Source organism: Sciurus carolinensis, chromosome X (genome assembly GCF_902686445.1).
Source record: "Sciurus carolinensis chromosome X, mSciCar1.2, whole genome shotgun sequence".
Classification (NCBI taxonomy): domain Eukaryota; kingdom Metazoa; phylum Chordata; class Mammalia; order Rodentia; family Sciuridae; genus Sciurus; species Sciurus carolinensis.
Window position 1 is genome coordinate 127,374,771 of NC_062232.1, and position 20,944 is coordinate 127,395,714.

A 20,944-nucleotide genomic window follows, 5' to 3' on the forward strand; every position below is an offset into this window, starting at 1 on the left:
TGACGGTATAGGGGAAGTGATATGGCAAATATGCATGGCCCAATATAGGATACTCTGCATTCAGTTGTGTGGGAGAAATGCAGAGGAAGTCCAGTGGGGGCTCACAGGAAGGAGACTGGAAAAACCTGCATGGAATTGATAGTTGTTAATGTTGGGCCTTGAAGGATGGACATAATTTCCAGTGGATCGGGCAGGTGGAGGAAGTAGAATTTCTAATAGAGACAAGAACTGACCCTCAACATAGAGGAGGGAAAGCTCACAACATTGCAAGGGGTTTAAGAAGGTAACCAGGGTGTTCGGCTCAAGTGGGAGGTTTGGGGTCACCTGATGAAGGGCTGTGCAAGGGTGGTGAGCTTGTGCCTCAGGAAGTGAAGGAGACTTACTGGCATTTCAGAAATAGTGAGTGTTGAAGACAGCATTATGCAGAACCCATAGGCGGGAAGAGCCGAGGAAGCTAGGGAGACGCGTGAGAAATCCAGGCGACAGGGTCACAGGGCCTGAAGCAGCATGCAGGTGGAAAGGGGTAGGACAAGGACTTCCCAGGCTTGGGTAGCAATTTCATCAGAGAGGTCAGGGAAGAGGGATGAATTTGCCTTGGTCATTGTGTTTGGGGCTTGAGTGGTGGGAAACATGAGGCACTGTTGACAGTAGGGAAGTCAGAAAAGGATTTCATTGGGGAAACAGAAGGGAGGAGAAATGTTCCTTTATTATCTTTTTTTATTGCTATTTTTAATCGGCCGTTGCCTGTTTTAAGTTTGTTGAACTTTTAGGACTCCAGAAAAGGATCTCAAAGTGGAGGGGACAGAAGCCAAACAGTTTACAGGGGCTTAAAGGAAGAGTAGGTGGTTAAACAAAATAAAAAGTATGGGTGGCAGCCATAGCCAAGGAAGTTTTTCTCCCCTAACATCTGAGAACAGTGAATGACTGTATTTGTGGAAAGGGGAAAGAAGTCTTGCCACTTTTCAAGGCAAGAGAGAAGGGACCCTTTCTCAAACAAGATCCTGGAGAAGGCAGAGGGGGATGGGATTAAACCCCATTTGTAGGGCACTTTTGGAAAGGAGAAGGGACAATTATTCCTCTGAGACAGGAGGGGAAGAAAAGTTTCCAAACTGCCACAGTGGGGAATGTGAGAGTGTGCCAAAAAGGGATTTCCTGGAAGCATGCTGTAAGCCCGATTGCATTGAACAATACAAAAGTCCCTGCTTGAAAAATATCACTCCATGAATATTATTGCAACTGTTAGACCAGCTGCAGATTATTGAAATGATTTTCATTGCCAGTTGAAGGCAGAAGTAAACTTGCTGTTGTATCCATGAAATGGTGTCTGGAGGCCAAGAGAGCTGGGCTCCAAAGCCAGCCTTGGGATGAATGGATTGTGAGTGGGCTTTCTTACTTCAGACCACCCCTTTGGCTCTTGCTGCCTCCTTCCCCATTAGTATTTTCACCACTCAGTGTGTTTGAGTCAGGATTTAAACTCCAAATTGAACTTGAGTTATTTAGCAACACAAAATCCACCCCAAAACATTAACTTGATTGTTGCATATTTTTCCTATAACATTTTCTATTTCAACCAAAGTATTCCTTTTCTTGCATTATCTTTGCTTTGCTTTGCTTTCCAGTCACTAGAAATTGTACTGAATTCTCATATACAGCATATAATTCAACAAGAGTTTTAGATAAAAGAAATGTTGAAATCCTGATTTATGGCATTTTGTAAAGGTAGAAACCAAAATTGTGCACATAGGAGCAGGACCTGATAACACTACAGAAAAAGAGTTTGTTGGAATGATGTGTTCAGCAAAATTCTTTCATTGCTTTCCTTAATTATAGTTTCCTCATTTTGTACTGTGATGGGACAGAGATAGTGTAAGTTCTACATGAGAGTTTGGTAAAATGTCAATGCCATCCTATTAGTGAACCATAAAATCAGTGTTCTACAACCAGGTATGGTGGCATACGCCTGTAATCCCAGTGATGCCTGCGTATAATCCCAGTGACTCAGGAGGCTGAGGCAGGAGAATCACAAGTTCAAGGCCAGCCTCAAGAGGTTATGAAGCATAAGAAACTTAGTGAGACCCTGTCTCAAAATAAATAACAAAAAGTGCTGGGGATGTGGCTCAGTGGGAAAGCCCCTCTGGGTTCAATCCCCAGTACCAAAAAAAAAGGTTTTTTTGAATCAGGGTCTTAGGTTGTAACCAGCACTTTTAAATTGAGTACAATAGAAACTATGAAGAGCATAACCTAATATGGGTACGTATGGTTTCATGAAACATTTCTTTCACGGGTGTGTGTGTGTGCACATGTGTGTGTGTACTAGGTCATAGTGTTAAAATGCATTGCTTACTGTTAATCATAGTCAAGAAAGTTTGAAAAACACTATTTTAGGTAATGGTAGAATAAAATACATTTCGAGTTAACATCAGCATTAATAAGCTCAAATCTATCTTTAAAGCTATAGGCATACATGGATTTTCTTGAATTTTAAGTGAAGGTTGTGTTTGTGAATAAACATATGGGATGCACACTCACAGGAAGTCGAGAGCTAGAAGAAATGAAGCCTGAGACCTAGGTTCAGGTTCATGGTAGCCACTGCCTGGGAGATTTCCGAAGGACATGTTTGAGAACCTTTCCAGTGTGTGGTTACCTAGTGTGGGTCACAGAGTCCAGTGGCCCATGTGTGAATTCAACTCATTGACTTCCCTACTTGCAACCTTGGAAGTCCCGTATTTATGTACTTCAGTGTTTTTATCTGTAATGGGGATAATAATGGTCCCTATCCCATAGGGTTTGTAAAATGCTTATGACACTGACTGCCATGTGATAAGTGCTCAATAAATATCAGCTCTTCTATTATTAACACACCATTTTCCCAGCAAGTATAAGGAATAAGGATGATTACCCCAACACACTTTCCCCCAAGACTATTAATAAAGTAATTGTGATAATATGTGGAACACTAAGCCCTTTAAAAGAAAGATGCTACATGAAGTTTACTAGTATTATTAATAAACTACAGGTTGTACTTTGATAAAGGATTGGTTGAAAGTTTTCAATTTCATAATATTAAGTCCAGAAAGCAACTGAACTAGAAATGGGAAATGTGGAAATCAGTGCTATGTAATGGACAGAATTCTCCAGAAATAATTTTCCATTTTCTCCTTCCATCTTTGACTGTTCAGGCTTACTGCTTTCAGGGGAACATGGCTTGGTCAAGTTTGTGTTTAGGAACTTTGCCTTTTTCTGTGAAATTCTGGATTAAGTTCCTTAGTATTGCAGTGTTTCCTGCTTGTTATCTTCTATGAGGTGGTTCCAGTCATGAAATTGTTATTTTTGTTTTTGTTTGGGAGGGTGGTACATTTAATCTTTTTACATTGGTTGAAATGGGCACCATGAGGGGCCTTGTTCTGCTGACTTAAATTTCAGGAGAGAAGTAACTGGGTTGCAAGGTCTTTGCTGTGCCAAGTAGCCCTCCAGAAACTGATGGCGTTGCACCATTTTCCATCCAAAGGATGGGAGTGAAGTCTTCCACAACTCCAGTGCCTTGTTGCTCTGCTGAGAAATGGGAAAAGTATTAGAAGTTGTGTAGACATTTTAAATGAGGATGAAATTGAGCGTACCCTTACTTTGGGGGCTGATTAACAAACTAATAGATAAAAGGAAAAGAACTCATTTTCATGTGGGGATTGAAATGCGAAGTGCCTGCACATGCTTCCTTGCTTTCCACCTAGATAAGGCCTTAGGACTAAAGCATGTCTTAGTTGTCTATTCTCTTTTGGGTTAGGACTTTTTTCTTGAATAAGCAGTAAACTTGGCTAATTGAAGAATTAATCATGCTTTTGAATATCTTCTTCCTGCCCCCTTCAAGACTTGGCCCTCTGTTCTTTCTGACTTCTCTCTGTCCTCTGCCATGTCTCTCTAAGCTTTTGAATGTTATTGGTCCTTCTCCCCACTGCCTGTCTCAGGGAGCTCTTGTCTCATCTCCCCTCCCCCCAGCATGGTTCAGAAGCATCAGATCCCTGCCCATTGTCACCCCCACAGTATCCACTCCATAATGCATTGAACCAGAACTGAGAGCCTTCCTACTCAAGGAGAACTATTCTGAGTGTCATTCATACCTTGCAACTTGTAAAACCTGGTTGTCCCTTAGGCCTTGTCCTTTTCAACTGCGCAGTTACTTGACTCCAGGTACTCCTTTCTCTCAAAGTTGTATCATTTTAATGTTGAGTGGACATCAGAGAACATTTACAAAACATATGTAAAATATAAAGAATACTGACTGAGGGAATTTCCCTTTGACCTCTGAGATGCATACTGGGTAATTTCTTCTGTTTTGTCATCTACAGCAACTTTATCTGATTTGGTGAGTTTTTCTTTACATTATGTTTTTTTGTTGTTGTTTTTTGCGGGGTTGGGGGGGTGATGGGTTTTTTTGGTACCAGGAATTGAGGTCAGGGGTACTCAACTACTGAGCCACATCCCCAGCCCTATTTTGTATTTTACTTAGAGACAGGGTCTCACTGAGTTGCTTAGTGCCTCACTTTTGCAGAAGCTAGATTTGAACCCGTGATTCTCCTGTATCAGCCTCCTGAGCCACTGGGATTGCAGGTGTGTGCCACTGCACCCGGTCCATTATTATGTTTTTATGTTATAGAAGTTCTACTTGGTTCTTCTTCAGACCTGTTTGTCCATTATTTACAAACTCTTTATCTTCACCCTTCTTTTATTACTTAAGTATATTAAACAGAGCTTATAGTAGGCATTTAATCAGTACAAAACCCAATGTCTTTGTGGCCTTTTCCTACAAAAGAGTGGTGCTTTGTTTCCTGGTGTGTTTTTTGATTATCACCCGAAAACTCCTGTTCCTTGGAACTTTATCTGCAGAATACTCAGAGGCTGGAATTGAAGGCAGTTTTACTGAAAGATCAGTATTTTTATCTGCCAGACATCTTGGGGCACCACCAGGTTATAAATTACCTCTCCACTTGATGTTTTGGGGGACCATCTGGGTTTTGTGATTTTGGCTACAAGCTACTTAAAGGCTGACTTATGGCTATAAATTCCTGGTAGCGCAGACAGTGGGAGAAATTGTTTCCTCCCTTGCTCAGCCCCAATAGTCTAGACAGGTGAGTTCTCTTAGAGCCTCAAGGTGGTTATTTCCCATTCATCCCTTTCCTGAGTGGTAACACCTGAAAGGCCAGGCTTCCAATTTGATTCTGTCTTTGGTGGGCCTGAGACTTCATGTCTTATGTCCAGTACCCCAAGAGGCCATCAAATCCAGTTCTGTGAGTACCCTGAAGGGGAAAGCCAGTACATTCTCTTGCTCTCTGCATTCCTGCCTTTGGGCCCATTAGTGCATTTTTAAAAATGTTTCTGTTGCATTTGGCACTTCTGAACGTGTTAAGCAGAAGTCTTCAGGTACCATCTAGACTCATATTCCCAGGTGCTTCTCTTTTTTTTTTTTTTGAAACTTATCTTTCCCTGTAGCTTCTGAGACCTAAATCTCATGTTCCTTCTACCTCTCACTTCTTTTTTGGTTCCTCTGCTTCTCTTTACCACCAGATTGAAACAACAATCTTTCTCACTCTCATATCTACAAGTATTGCCTTTGTGAACATGATTTCCAAATCTATAGCTTTATGTTTTTCCATAGCTACTGTGTGACTTTCAAGTGACACTAAATGCTTGTTTAAAATTACTCTCTCATACTCCCCCTAAAACTACTCTTCTTTATTGTTTAGTTCTTATAATGACATCTTTCAGAGTAGCTCAGATGTCATCAATGTCCCTCTAGCCCTGTCAGGCAGCACCTTGGCACAATCCCAGTGTACTTTACCTTTCCCACTTGTGACACTTAACTACCTTTCTCTCAACATGATTCTTAGTTGTTCCCTCTTTGTCTCTTTCCTTGGGAGAATTTCTAGCTCATTAGAGAGTTTAACCACATCTTTCTTTTCTCTCTCTTCATTTAATACCTTGTTCATAGTTTGCCATTGCAGTCAGAGTGTCTCTTCCCAGACAGCCTTTCCAAGGTACTTGTTTCGTATTGCTGCTCTAACAAATTACCACAGACTTGTGGTTCAGTCTCTCATATTACAGTTCTGGAGATCAGAAATCCAAAATGGGTCTCACTAGGCTAAAATGAAAGTGTCAGCAGGGCTGCATTTCTTCCAGAGGCTCTAGGGGAGAATGTTCCCTTGTCTTTTCCAGCTTCCAGAGACCACCTGCCTTCCTTACCCCGATGCTCAGAGTCAGCAGTAGTGGGTCTAGTCCTTCTCACAGTAAATCAGTCTTTGCTTCCATCATCATTTCTCCTTTTCTAACTCTGACTTCTCTGCCTCTCTTTTCCACTCTTCGGACCTTACAAGGCACGCCCAGCTAATCCTGGGTACTCTCCCCTTTTTAACATAAACTGATAACAATCTTAATTCCACCTGGAACTTCAATTCCTTTTTGCTATATATAGTAACATAACAGGTCCCAAGGATTAGGACCTGGGCATCTTTGGGAGGCTGTTATTCTGCCTACCATACCAACTCAGTATGTTTTCTTTTTTTTTCTTTTTTTTTTTTTGGTACTGAGGATTGAACCCAGGGGTGCTCTGCCACTGAGCCACATCCCCAGCCCTTTTTATTTTTTATGTTGAGCCAGGGTCTCACCAAGTTGCTTATGGCCTTGAAATTGCAATTCCCCTACCTCAGCCTCTCAAATTACTGGGAATACAGGCATGCGCCACCATATCTGTGGCTGTTTTCTAATTTTTTTGATTTTTGCCAGTCTAACAGATGAAAATGTAGATTCATAGTTTTATTTTGTTTTTATCTTATTTGAGTAGAATTGAATATCTTTTGATGTAAAACATTTGTATTTCTATTTCTACATTTTCTTAATCTTCTGCCTATTTTTGTTTAGGGTTTTTTGGTATTTTTCTTGTTAATTTTGGGTACTCTTTATGATAATAGCTACATTGACTTGCAATATGAGTTGCAAATATTATTCCATATGCTTTTTGACTATACACAATGGTGGTTTTCCTATGGAAAATCTTTGAAATAATTATTTGATAGGATATATATGTTAGTGTTAGGGGTCCCTAAGACCACCCCTGGGTGCATTGCATCACTGGGAAGACTCACAGGATTCAACATATGGTTGAATTCACAGGTATTATTACATCAAAAGATTACAGACCAAAACCAGCAAAGGGAAAAGGTACATGGGCAAAGTCAAGGGGAAATCTGGCATAAACTTCCAGAATTCCCTTTCAGTGGAGTCAGACAAGATGCACTTAATCCTTCTGGGAACAAGTTGTGGCAACACGCTCGAGTGCGTCCGGGTTTTCTGTTGGGCGTTAGTTACATAGGCTCCCACTGCCTAGCACGTAACCTGAATTCCAAAGTTCCAGAAGGGAATGCAGGGTTCATCATGAATCACATTGTTTATACGAGCAGCTCAGGCACAGTAAACCACTCTTATCAGAGAATGAAGGGAACAGTTCCAAAATCCAGATTCCCAGGTGTCAGCCAAGGGCCAATCATGTAAGCAGGCCCTCCCAAAGAGAGCAGTCCCAGGCCTGTGATGGTACTGTTTTTTTTTTTAATCGTTTAACATTTATTGAGGGCTTAGGATGTGTTAGATATTGTGTAGCACTTTACAAATATGAACTAACATACAGAATAAATCTTAGATGTTACTGTTTTTATGCACAGTTTTTTTGTTATAGCTTCTGGGTTTTGTATACGAGTTAGGAAGGTCTTCTCCAGTCTGAGCTATAAAAGAATTATCTTGTGCTCCTGCAGTATTCTGGTTTCTTTTTATTAAAGATTTAAATTTTTTTTTCAATTTGAAATTTATTCAAGGTTTTAAAGTGTATATGTGGATCTGTGCCTTTCTTCCTATGTGTTGTGACACCATTTGTTGACTGTTCACTGATATAAAATACACCTGTATTTCACACTCAATTCCTCTGCCAGTTTGGTTTGGTCTGATTTCTAGGTGTTTCTCTTCGTGCTCTATTCCAGTTGTTAAAGTTTTTATAAGATGTTGCACTGTCTGGTAGGGCAAATCTCCCCTTGTTGCTCTTCTTTTTCAATTCTTTCCTCTCTAATTTTGCTGAGGCATTTACAGAATGCCTTGATTAGGATGAGGCCCAGGATCTAGAGTTGACACCTATTGCCTATCCCCTAGGAGCCCCATTTTCCTGAGTAATGTGGGCACACAGATGCATGTGGCACAGTGGCACATGTGATGTCATTGGCATATTAAAGGAAGGCTTCTTAGAGGAGAAAAATTCTGAAAAAAAATGAGCATTCACTAGGCAGAAATGGACATGCCAAACTGAAGGAGCAGTCTGTGCAAATGTGAAAAACCAGAGTGGACCTGCAAAGGGAAAGGTGCCCAGGGCACATGTGTGCGTGGGGAAGGAGAGAGAAGTAGTGCAGAGAAAGGCCTGGCCAAAGTTTACAGAGCCTAACCTGCTTTATCAAGAAGTCTTGCTTTTTATCTTAAGGTGAGGGGAACATTTTAAGGTTTTTTTGGTTTGTTGGTTTGGCTTTTGATACCAGGGATTGAACCCAAGGGCACCTAACTGAGCCACATCGCCAGCCCTATTATTTTATTTTATTTTATTTTATTTTATTTTATTTTATTTTTATTTAGAGACAGGGTTTCACTAAGTTCCTTAGGGCCTTGCTAAGTTGCTGAGGTTGGCTTTGAACTTGAGATTCTCCTGCCTCAGCCTCCCGAGTTGCTAGGATTATAGACTACTCCTGGCTCTTTAAGTGTTTTAAGCTGGAATATAGCATGATTATATTTCTTTTTCAAAAAGATTAGGTGGGTTGCTGTGTGCAGGGGTGGTTGGTTAAAGGATAAAAATGGAGGCAGGAAAGAGACCTTGTTCTGTGATGAAATGGGACAATAAGAGGAACAGGAGAGACTGGATTTCAGAAAGATCTAGATTTTAAAATCAGTAGAATTTGATGATTGAATATAATTATGAAAGGGAATGGAGTGATAGAGACGGAAGAGCCCAGCCTAGATAACCAGGCTGCTAGTTTGGCCAGTAATCAAGATGGGAAATATAGTGAGTTTCCCTTCACATTTGCTGAGTCACAAGTGTCTGTGGGACAACCAGGTATAGAGATCTAAGAGGCAGGTTACTCCATAGACCCTGGGCTCTGGGGTGGGCAGAGGATTACTTGGTAGGATTGAATGTGATCATTGGCATTTTCATAGATGTGGTCAAAATTGCCGGGAGAGAGAATTACAGTGAGAAGAGGTGCAATGTGCAGACCCTGATAAATGTCAGCCTTAAGTGATTATGACTGTAGATGGTTTCAAGTGACATTTCAAACATCCTTTTGTGGTCCTTTCAATTGTGTGTGTGTGTGTGTGTGTGTGTGTGTGTGTGTGTGTGTTTAATAAAGGTAACTGACCAGGAATATTAAACCACTTTGCCCAGGGTTATAGATTTAGTCAGTGGTAGAAATAGGATCAGAAGAATTATTTATGCAAATGGAAGTATAAATGATAATTTATGTGCTACTACTTTTGACCTATGAAACTATTATCAGATTTTAGAATAACTGCATCAAACTAATTTAAAGGACCTTGCTATGTCAAGTCATGTGAAATACTTATACCAATGGCATTATCCTGCAATAAGATCTTAGAATTATACCTTGTCAAATTTCAGTATCTCCTATGGTTCTTAAAAATTTTAGCCTCTCCAACATTAATGAAAGTGATTTTTTTCTTATATGAAATGTTCTTTTTCTTAAGCATAATCTAAAAGATGAAAATGAGGTAACTATACATCGCCACGCCTTTAAATTGTAGATGGAAGCTTTTAAAAAGGTGAATGTCTCCAATCTGATCAATTAGTTAGGAAAAAAAAAATACTCACTTAAATTCTTGTTCAGATATGAAAGAGATCGATTAGAAAAGAAGTAGTTAGTGTTTCTCTGAAATTTTCAGGTTAGATATTCAAAGACAAGTTTGTTTTTTCATGAAAAATGGGAAATGCTCCTGAAAATCATGCCCATTGATGAGTAGCTACTGTGTGATAGTAACATCCTTTAAAAGAAAACACTTTTAAATGTACATAACTGATCAGTTTCTTCCTCTGAATACTATAAAAATGATTTTTCTTCTGAACTGTCTCCCATTTGAAATGATATTGAATGGTTACCAATCTTGCTCTCAAACCTCCAGTTTTAACCCCATACTGCATATCTTTGAGGAAGGGGCTGTGTGTGAAATGGAGGAATCCTGAGTTGTTGATGGAAAGCTCTCCTTGCTCAGGAGTTGTTTCAGATTTATACATTCTGCTAAATTAAAAAAACACCAATCTAGAGGTTTAAACAAATCAGTGCATCTTTATATAGGTGCTATTTAAAAATAATAGCTAATTAAGTGAAAAGTAAAATCTGTTACATTTCAGAGTTTTTCCCTACAAGATACAACAATGCTAAATGTAGCTAAATTAAAATGACATGTTACATTCCCTATGTCAGAGCTGTTTTTATCCCTAGTGTGAAATCAGAGATTTTCATTTCAACTTTGTCCTTTAACATTTTTCAAATGTTACATTGTGCTATTTTTAATCAGGGGAAAATGTACATGATTGCTTTTTTTAAGTCTCCATGCGTGGTATCTCTTTGACTAGTCAGTATCGAAATTGTTGACATGCCCCAACATTAATAGCAAAATAAAGAAAGACTTGCTCACTCAGGGAAGCCAGGGCCCAGCATTTGAGAGTATGTTTTCTGATATAATAGGCTCGTTTCCTAGTTTCAATACATGTTCTAGTTATAAATGATGTTTACATTGGGAGAGGCTAGCTGAAGGGTGCATGGGTTCTCCTCATACATTTCTTTGCAACTTCCTATGAATCAGCAATTACTTCAAAATCATTTTAAATATAAGTAAAGGGGCACCCCCCAATATCCCAATAGCTTCATTACAGACTCCTAAGGGTTCTGATATATCCAAGGTCCAGGGCACAGGTAGGTCATCCCCTACAGATTCTGGTTCAGTACAGGTGAGGTGGGGCACAGGTGTCCTGTGGCATCTTGAAAGAGGCCCCAGGCCCAGCCCAGTCAAATTCTGAGGAAGAGACCTGGGCAAGGAGCAGGCCCTAGAAGGAAATCACAAAGGGGACACTGACCATCTACTGATTGCCAACACTCAGCAGAACACCCTCGCTGTTCTAAGATTTGCTAGGTTGGAAGAATTGTACTCGAGTTTTCTGTAGGCAAGAAATGAAATCAACACTTGGAGGGATCATGGGTGGACTTTACCATTACCCACTTGGCAAATAAGTCTCCCTGCTTGGTGACTGCAATGGAAAACGCTCCACAACCAGTTCTCTCCACAAGAACAGAGGGTCAAAACGGATTCACCCGAGGCTACATCTAGGAACAATTGCTGGAATGTCAAACACTAGTAAAGTACTAAAAGAACGGAAAGCCTTAAAAATGTCTTGTCTGGAAAGAAAATAAATAGCAGCTAAAAACTTCAAGACATGTAACTCATTAATTTGAGGTTTGAATAGTTTTCAGACAGGAGCTTTAATTAGGCTTGTCACGAGTCACCACTTGCAGGGAGCTTTGCACTGTTTAATAATGAGGTGCAGATGAATGGATATTGTTAGCCTTGCTTTAATGTTTAATGTTTGTTTTGTTTTTTATAATAATCCATCTTTGAGTTACTCCACTGACAGCTTATATTTGAAGATTCTTGCTTTGTTCTCTTTTCTGAGTAAGAAAAAGAGGGAAAATTAAAATATCTGGTACATTTTAGTTTAGAAAATATCAGCATTAGTTCTTGGGTAATGCTTGCTTCATTTGAGCCAGGTAGTTTATGGAAAGCCTAGTTTTTAAAGAAAAATCACCATGTAAACCTTAACCAGTAATGCTTTTGAAAAATGTTTTTCTGTAATTAGAAGTGAATTTATTTGGATGGTGAGAATATTGATGGTCTAAGACCATCCTGAGCTCTGATGCAATGTTAGATGTATTGTCATATTATTTGACAATGAAAAACATTTGACAGGTGATTCACAAATTTTCCTGGAATATTTAAGGTCCAAGCCTGAAGAGTCAACTGGGAGCTGTTTTGTCACCAAGTTGTCATAGACATGTTCCAAGGATAAAGGATGCCAGTTCATTGCCTCCTCTGTACCTCATTCATAGTATGAAGTGTCATTGTAGAAGTAGTTTCGTGAGGAAGACCACCTGATACATAGCTTCCATGGGGACACTGTCTCATTCTCATGCTAATGACAAAAACAATTAATGTTGTTTGTGTTTAAGTTCTCTTAAGCATATTGAGGACATTATGGAGATAACTTTGATTTGGGTCATATAGCCTTCATCTTCTGATAACAGTTTTGTAAACCTATTGGTAAGTGTCTTACAAAATACTAGAAAGAAAACTTGAAGCAAAAACAAAAAAGTGTTTTAATATAAGCAATTGGTAAATAGTAATTTACCTTGAAAATATTGCTGGCAAGTTGAAGGACGGTGATACTATTACTATACTTCATGATTTTGCTGGAGAAAAACTTTATCTGGGCTGTTAATTTAGGAACAGGATTTTTTTTCTTTGTTTTAAAAGGTGGCAATATTCTCTTGAGTTCCATGCCAAAGATGCAAATAACTAAAAAGCAAAGGAACAAAATATTCATGTTGAGGTCTGCTAAAGTGAGTGACTGTGTATCCTTATATCTCAAACCATCTGCCATCTACAGCTATGTCAACAACACAGCATTCAGCAGTTCTGAGCATTTACCTGTTCCAGGTACTTACCAGTATAGTATCAGATGTTTAAAGTGATGTCACCAAGAGAATGCTTAGGAATGCTCCATAGATTCTATTTATGTATAAAAAAGCACACCTAACATTTCAGCGCTGTTTTCACCAAGAGTCACTGAGTTAAGCTTTCGTTAACAAGAATCTTTTATTTTCCCCAGCGGCACTGAGTAGTTGAGCTTTGCTGTAGACTCAGTATCAGGTGAGGGCCTTAGTGGAGCACACAGCACTCAGGTCTAGCACTGCCCAAGTTGAGACCTGCTCAGGGTGATGCATGCTTGGGAGTGTTTGAGAAGAAAATATGTCCCAGCATGTTCTTGATCAGTTTTTTACCTTAAACTTGTCATTCAAATACTCAAAATTATTGCCACTAGGTAATGGTTTTTCAGAAAGCCCCTGTGATATAGGGGAGAGGATGCTGGTAGGCAAAGCAATAGGCTAGTAGGGGAAGGAGATACTTAGTGGAAAAGTGAGCAGACCTGGCACCTCTGGAGAAAGGGTTTCATGTTGTCATTCATTCAACAAATTCATGTGCTGCCTTATTACTGGATATAGAGGAGATGAACAAAGCAAGTGTCTGCCTGTGTGGAGCCCATGTTCTAGTGAGGGGACAGTGGAGTCCAATAGTACATAAGTACATATATGTCAAATGGTCATAAGTGATAGGGGAAGTAAAACAGGGGAGGGATAATAGGGGGTGATCTTGTAAGGGTGGTATGTTGGTTTTCTGTAATATGTCAGGGAAGGTCATTGATTATAGTTATTCTTGATCAGACCTGTGAAAGGATTAAGAGAGTAAGCCATAAGGGAAAAGGATTCCAAGCAGGTGGAACAACGGGTACCAAGGCTCTGAGACTGATGTGTGCTTGTTCCTTCAAGGGAGTGGCCCAGGAAGTCAGTGTGGCTGGAGTAGAGTAAGCGGTGTCATGAGCAAAGATATGGTGTGGGGGTTGGTAGCCAGATGGCACACAGCCATGTAAGCCATTGGAAGGACTTCCACTTTTAGTTTAAGCCAGATGGAAAGCCACAGGAGGATTTTGGCAGGGGAATGACTTGATCTGACTTATGACACTATTACTCTGACCTTAGAGGTGTAAAGATAGACACAGAGATTATTGTAATAAACCAAGTGAGAGATGGTTTGAGCTTAGACCAGGTTGGTAGCTAGGTAGTGACAAGAATGACTCGATAGTTTTTGGCTCAGTCAACTAGAAGGATGGGGCTATCATTGACTGCAATGGGGAAAACTGGGAAGAGCAGGATGGGTGAGGTAGAGTCAAGAATTTGGCTTTGGGTGTGTTAGCTTCAGAGTTCCCAGATGCCTCAGGACAGTCTGAAAGGTTGTGAGGTTGGCATTTGGATAACTGTGTCCAGAGTTCAGAGGGGAGGCTAGAGAGCAATAGACAGTGTTCACTAGGGTACGGATGGTATTTGAAGCTAGGAAATCCATCAATAGCACCTTGAGAGTGAGCATAGAGAGAGGTGATGAGAGGTCTGTGTCCTTTCATTTCACAGAGACCAGCACATTGATTCAGAATTCAGAGAGCAGTTAATTAAGAGCATTCCTAATGTCCTGTCTCTCTTTAATAGCTAAATGTGTCAGTGTACTCTTGAGACAGTTGCATGTTTAAAATTCACTCTGAATCTCCTTTTCTTCTTTTGCTGATCAATCGCTAATACTCTTTAAAATCAATATGCACATTTTGGTCTGGAAATCTGATTATTTTGGAGTGGCATTTAAAAAACAAAAAAGATGTTTGAAGCCATAGAAAATTGAAGTTTCAAAAGCAATTGTTACTCAAGATAGAAAGAGTGTAAGCCTGGTCTGAATTTTCCATGGTTGTTTCTTTGTTATATGTCTCAGTTTGGGTTATAATTTCATGGTCAGCAAATCTGGTGAAATTTGTTTCATGAAAAAATCAAAGGATGTACTATTAATAGACTGCTCCTTTACACTGAACTTTAAATTCTTTTTTGTTGTTGTTTTCTGCCTTTCTAGCCATTATTTGCATTTTTAAATGAAGAAAAGTTTAATGTGGATGGGTGGACTGTTTATAATCCAGTGGAAGAATACAGAAGGCAGGTAAGTTGGTAGATACTGTTGTCTGGTATGTGTTGAATCTCAAACATGCATAGTGGCACAGTATCATCAGTCATGCCCTCTAAGAACCAATAACATCCTTGTTAAATATTTTTTAATTACATATATATATATATATTGTTAATAGACCTTTATTTTATTCATTTATTTATATGCAATGCTGAGGATCAAACCCAGTGCCTCACACATACTAGGCAAGCACTGTACCACTGAGCCACAACCCCAGCCTGTGCTAAATACCTTTTTAATGGCATGTAGCTCATTCTATCACTGTGTAACTTATAAGCTTGTTCCACTGCCACATTCCAACTGTTTTCTTCTGTAGATGAAGACCATTGGTTTTGTGTTGTTTATGAATCAAATGCTTAGGGTCTAGAAAAGTCAAACCTCTATACCTTACTTGGGTTCCTGTTGCTATGTATTTCTAATTTGGGGAGATTAACTATTACTGGCCATGAGATTTAAATCACATTCATTCTGAATTGAAGATTCAAATGAAGTCAAAGTATCTTCCTATAAGGCTATCTTCCATGAGAGCACTGTTGAGTGGATATTATAATTATCTTACTGCTCTCCTATGTAAATCTCACCTACATGCATGTTTACTTTCTATAATAAAGAGGCAAGATATAACATTGCTGCTGTTCAGGGACAAAGATCTCTCACAGTATTTTTGTGAAGATCAGGAGCATATTATGTTAACAAGAGTCACAATTTGACCTCTGGTATAACCAAATCTGTAGGACAACTAGGAATTTCACAGTGGATTTTTTTCATAATTCTTCTATAAAGCTCTTCACATAATTGGAAAATTTTGTTGAATGAGCTTCGAAAATCAGATCAAGCCCCCATGCTTTGTTTGAAAAGGCCATAAATGTAAAACAAAACTGCAGAGCCATAGGCTTGAGAAGAGCCTTCTAGCTACTCTTTCCCCCACCATGAGTTGATTTCCATTTTTTTGGTTTGATTCTCTGGGATTCAGGTGATATAGTATGCCCTATTGCTTCCATAAATCAGTTTGAGACTGTTGAGTTTGGGAAGGCTATGTACACGTCTTAATTTAATGATCTCTGTTCTAGACCACCTAATGAGGTAGAAGGAAGACCATTAAAACATTTTGCATGTTTTGGACCCCTCTTTAACATTAAATATAAAAATAATTTACTGTATTTCTGGAGCGTTATTGATAATATTAAGACTTTTCTTTAGTTCAAAACTTCTAGCTTGAAATAAAACAGTTCCTGTTTTTAAGATTGCATGCATATATGAACTGTTGAAGATATTTTGTTCTAGACTGCCATTATATTCAATCTTTTTTTCTTATAACTTTCTGATGGGACTTAAAACTCTCTAATTGGACTCAGCATCAGACTCAGCATCTGTTTGGTCCGTGGTACATAGGGCCAGACCTAAAGAAAAGGTACAATGTCTGTCCCCAAAGCAAACACCCACCTAGCTCACTTTCATGTGTGTATTTGTGCATTTGTGAGTATGGGGAGAGAATATTCCACCACCTCTGCATCTTGTCCATAGTAGACATAATTTTGTGGGGAGATGATAGGATGAAAGGTGTCTTCTGAATCTCCCTATCACATTAGCAGTGTGCTTAAAATGCAGTTGACTGTGTTTCTCACATGACCTATATAGAGCAATCATCAATCCCAAACAACTCAATTTAAGAAACTCATTGGAGGTGGCGAAATGAGCCTCCCCAGAGGGGTTTTCCTTTACTTCCCCTCTGTGATTTTCTTCATGAGCCTAGCCACTTTCTTCTTGGGAACAGAATGAAGCTTTCTCTCTGTTTTGAGCAGGGCGAGGAAGTTGCCTGATCTCTTTTCTATCATCAGTTAGACACAGATTAATATTGCATATGGTACTTTTCTTTGGGGCAGTAGTTGCACGGGTGGGGGATAAACTTGGGTTTATTTGTGTTCTCCAAGTAATAATGAATATATTGACATGAAATAAAGGAAGACCTCAAATTCAAAATAGTCTGTATTTACAAAAGATAGTTTAGAATCATGGAAACCACCAGTGTGTTGTCTCGTGTTCTTACGTTGTCTGGATTCTTGATTTGACACCCTTATTACAATAATAGGTAGGTCATCATCACCCTGTAGTCAAAGAGGCATGTCCACATAATTCTAGACGGGAGAAAAGATATCCAAAGTCAACTCCAGAGATGAAGTCATGCCATGCTGACTGAGACTTTCTTTTTTCCTCCCAGGGTTTGCCCAATCACCATTGGAGAATAACTTTTGTGAATAAATGTTATGAGCTCTGTGACACTTACCCTGCTCTTTTGGTGGTTCCCTATCGTGCCTCAGATGATGACCTCAGGAGGGTTGCAACTTTTAGATCCCGAAATCGAATTCCAGTGAGTACTTTGATTAACATTTCTCTCAATGCATGCCTTTTATTCTGAAAGAACAGTAGTCAGGTAATTCAGAGAAACACTCTTTTTGAAATTTCATTCCATTTAATAATTACCAAGTGCCTTCTGAGTGCAAAGCACCTTGTCAAATGGGAAAAAGATATAAGACAACACCTGCAAATCAAGGGTTGAGAAGGAACTGAGGTAAAGAACTCTCTGTGGGAGAGGGCACAAGCAATGCTGCCACACCTGAACCAAGTGCTGTGTGGAAGGAAGGAAGGATGACCAGACAGGCCCTTTGTGATTTTCTTCTTTGTGACATGATACCTGACCTGTCACAGGCTCTTTATAAATGCTAGATGAATCATGATGGAAAGTGCACACTATCTTATGTTGTAGAGTATATAAGTACGGGCTTTTACATACACCACGTGGTCGCTAGGATGAGCTTGTCCTCATGACATGTGCAGGCTGCCTCAGTAAATAACCTTATGGAACTACAGTCAAGTACAGATTATTCCAGACTTCCTGTATACCATGTCATTGAACCTTCCTCACAGAGTTTCCTTTTAGTCCTTAAATATTTATGAATATGTCAGACTATTCTACATACATTTTGTTCACTAAAAATTTAGAGATTTTTTTCTCAGATACTTGTCAGGATCTGTCATAATAATTATCTTGGGTTTTGTTTCAAAACAATTTTTAAAAACAGGTTGAAGAAATTAAGATTTGATGTCACCTTGCCTTTACCTCCCAAGTCTAGACATTCTTGTCCTTAAAAGGATATTTGTGCAAAACTTTAATATACTGTCAACCTAAAATGAGTTGTAACTTTTAAAATTCTCTTTGTTTCTCTATTAGTGTCCATTCATATCTTCATGTTATATGTTGTACTTGGAAGTATATTCAGTTCATTTTATTAGAAAATCAGTGCTCATGAAGCTAAGGTTAAAGGTTCTGCAGGCTTGTGCTCTGCTTGGACATGTCCAGAACCACAGACCACATCCCTGCTCTAGCCAGTTGTCTTGCTGGTACATGCTTTACCCATAGGGAGAACCAGGGATAGGGTAGTGTGGATGGCTTTTGTCACTTATTCATTCAGTGTTCATTGTACATCTGCTGTGTCAAAGATTTGTGTGCACATGTGTGTGTGCGTTTCATGGGAGGTGGGGCAGGAGAAGAAAGGAAACAACTGTGTCTACGCCACTGTGCCTGTTCTGCCATCTTGATCCAATGGTCCCCATTGTAATGAATGAATTAGACTCTACTGCAAAGCAAATAAAATCTTCTTTTTATCTAGCTATTTTATTAATTATTCTTACTTTGTGGGTAGTGGCCACCAATTTATTTTTTCTAAAAACTAATATTAAGGCAATGCTGCCCATCACTGCTACATATTTATAATGCTCTACTATTAGATATTATTAAATATCTGTTAATATTCTCACTAACTACCTGACTGTTGAATGTAAGTCTCAGAGCTTTCCCTCAAGACCTGTGTCTTTAGTGTGAAATCAATTGTTTTTGGTAGTTCTTTTTTTATATAATTATTTAATTCATTAATTTATTTTTATGAGGTTTTAAAGATCAGACCCAGTGCCTCACACATGCTAGTCAAGCCCTCTGCCACTAAGCTACAACCCAGCCCTGGAAGTTCTTTTTTAAAGTTCATATAAAAATACAAAAAAAGATTTAAAAAATAGCTTGTTATTTTACATATAAATAAGATATACAGTACAGAATATCATTGGGTAACAAAATAGTAGAAATGCATTAATTTTTCCATTAGTGGATGCATATTCCTTTGTTCTCAAACAGGTTTGTCTTAATTTTATGGAAGTCTTTATAAGTAGTACATGTTGATTTCAGACATTTTAGAAGATACTGATAAGTAAAAGGGAGTCTGCCACCTAGTGAGAGCACTGATATTTTGGTACATATAGTTCCAGGCTTCCTTCCTTGCATTTATTTATTTATCCAAAAAATGGAATTATTCCATGCTTTGGATCTCAATCTACTCGTTCTGCCTAGCAATATCTTGTAACCACCTTTCCATATTGATAAATATGATCTGCTCATATGCTAGTGCATAGAACTATCATGAGTTATTTAATTGGTTTTCAGTTGTGAGATATCTACATTCTTTTTAATGCTTTCCTTTTTAAACAGTGCTGTGGTAAACATCTTTCAGTCATTTTTGTGTAAATTCCTTAGTTGTCTGTGGATTTTAAATACTAATTTTAATAAGAATAATAAAGTACCATACACTTTAAGAGAACTCATAGTAGGTGATACTGTAAAATGAGCATTATTTGTACCCATTCATCTCTATAATAAGCATCCTTTTAAAAATCTAATCAGAATGCCCCCAAAAGTATTTATGAGACAAAACAACTCTTGGGAATGGCATTTCCTAACATTGCACCACAGAGAAAGTATGATGGGGGAAGAACAGGCATTGGCAGAGGACAGTGCTATTGCCTTTGACCAAGTTAAATTCAAACTTGATGAGGGACTTTCTCAAATAGTAAATTTCTCATGTATGGAGCAATTGGCTTTTCTCCAGGTGTTCTCATGTCTTTCACGTCTCTGGATACAAGGGCCATAGGAGGCAGAGCAGGGCTCGTGTTCGCACTTTAGGTTAAGAGGGGGAGGTTTAGGGCTGGTCAGTGCCTTTCCTGAGACTCCCTGGTCCTGAGCCTCTGCACTTCTAGGCAGAGGCTACAATGGTGTCTAATTGGTCTCTAGCATGGTGGAAGGTCTTAGCCTTTTGTTCTGAGAATGAATGAGTATTCTTATTATCATAATCTTTCCTCAGAAAGCCCATTGTCATAAGAAAACATGTCTTCATAAACATCTGTTTTCGCCACTTGCCATCATAGGGAGGCGACTTCAGAAATGTCAGGGTATTTGATTTTATATTAAGTGAGCCCAAATGGTTATGCTTCTTTCATTCTTGCGTCTGCATTTTGGTTTTGGAATGACTTTATTAGCTGCTGGGCGTACCTCTGAAAGCTAATGTGAATCTGTGTTTATTGCATACCTTAAGGCCGTTCCTCCAGTCCTCCCAGTAGCCCTCTGTGGTCACTGTTTTTCTCCCCATTGGACCAAAGAGGAGCGGGAAGCCAGAGAGGATGTGAGTTAAATGCCTGAGTTTAGAGCTGGCACCTAACCCCAAAGCCCACAAAGCCCACATATTATGTCCCACCATGCCATACTTCTCCAGCTTCCTGTTTTTATATATACATATATATAAATAAGCACATATTTGTATCTATATATATGTATACACACATATGTGCATGTGTACTATGTATATATACAAATATGTGTATATACATCTATATGTATATATATAATTCATCCTTTTTAATTGACACATAGTAATTATATGCATTTATGGGATACAGTATGACATTTCAATATGTATATAGAATGTTATATTTCAATATGTGTGTAGAATGTGATCCGATCAGGTTAATTGACCTGCCATCACAGACATTTATCATTTCTTTGTGCTGGGAATATTTGATATCCTCTCTAGTAGCTATTTTGAAATATTTGATTAATTCTTGTTCATTGTATTTATCCTGTGTTCCTAGAGAATATTAGAAACTAGGCCTGCCCATTTTCAACAGTTTTCTTGAGATTGACTTC

At 38.9% G+C, this 20,944-nt stretch overlaps 1 protein-coding gene and 1 long non-coding RNA gene across 7 annotated transcripts in view; one reads left to right on the forward strand and one right to left on the reverse strand.

Annotated features, from left to right (window-relative positions):
- Mtm1 (myotubularin 1) overlaps nt 1-20,944 on the forward strand; it is a 105,947-nt gene that overhangs the window by 55,128 nt on the left and 29,875 nt on the right. For all 5 annotated transcript variants that reach the window (XM_047535413.1, XM_047535411.1, XM_047535414.1 and 2 more), the window contains 2 exons: nt 14,809-14,892; nt 17,138-17,287. In XM_047535413.1, coding sequence (XP_047391369.1) covers nt 14,809-14,892; nt 17,138-17,287 — 234 coding nt within the window. The remainder of the gene's footprint in view (nt 1-14,808; nt 14,893-17,137; nt 17,288-20,944) is intronic.
- The window catches only part of LOC124971745 (uncharacterized), a 50,438-nt gene continuing 46,395 nt past the window's right edge, over nt 16,902-20,944 (reverse strand). For both annotated transcript variants that reach the window (XR_007106343.1, XR_007106344.1), the window contains exons 2-3: nt 17,204-17,331; nt 16,902-17,054 (exon numbers count right to left, since the gene is read on the reverse strand). This is a non-coding gene — a long non-coding RNA (uncharacterized LOC124971745). The remainder of the gene's footprint in view (nt 17,055-17,203; nt 17,332-20,944) is intronic.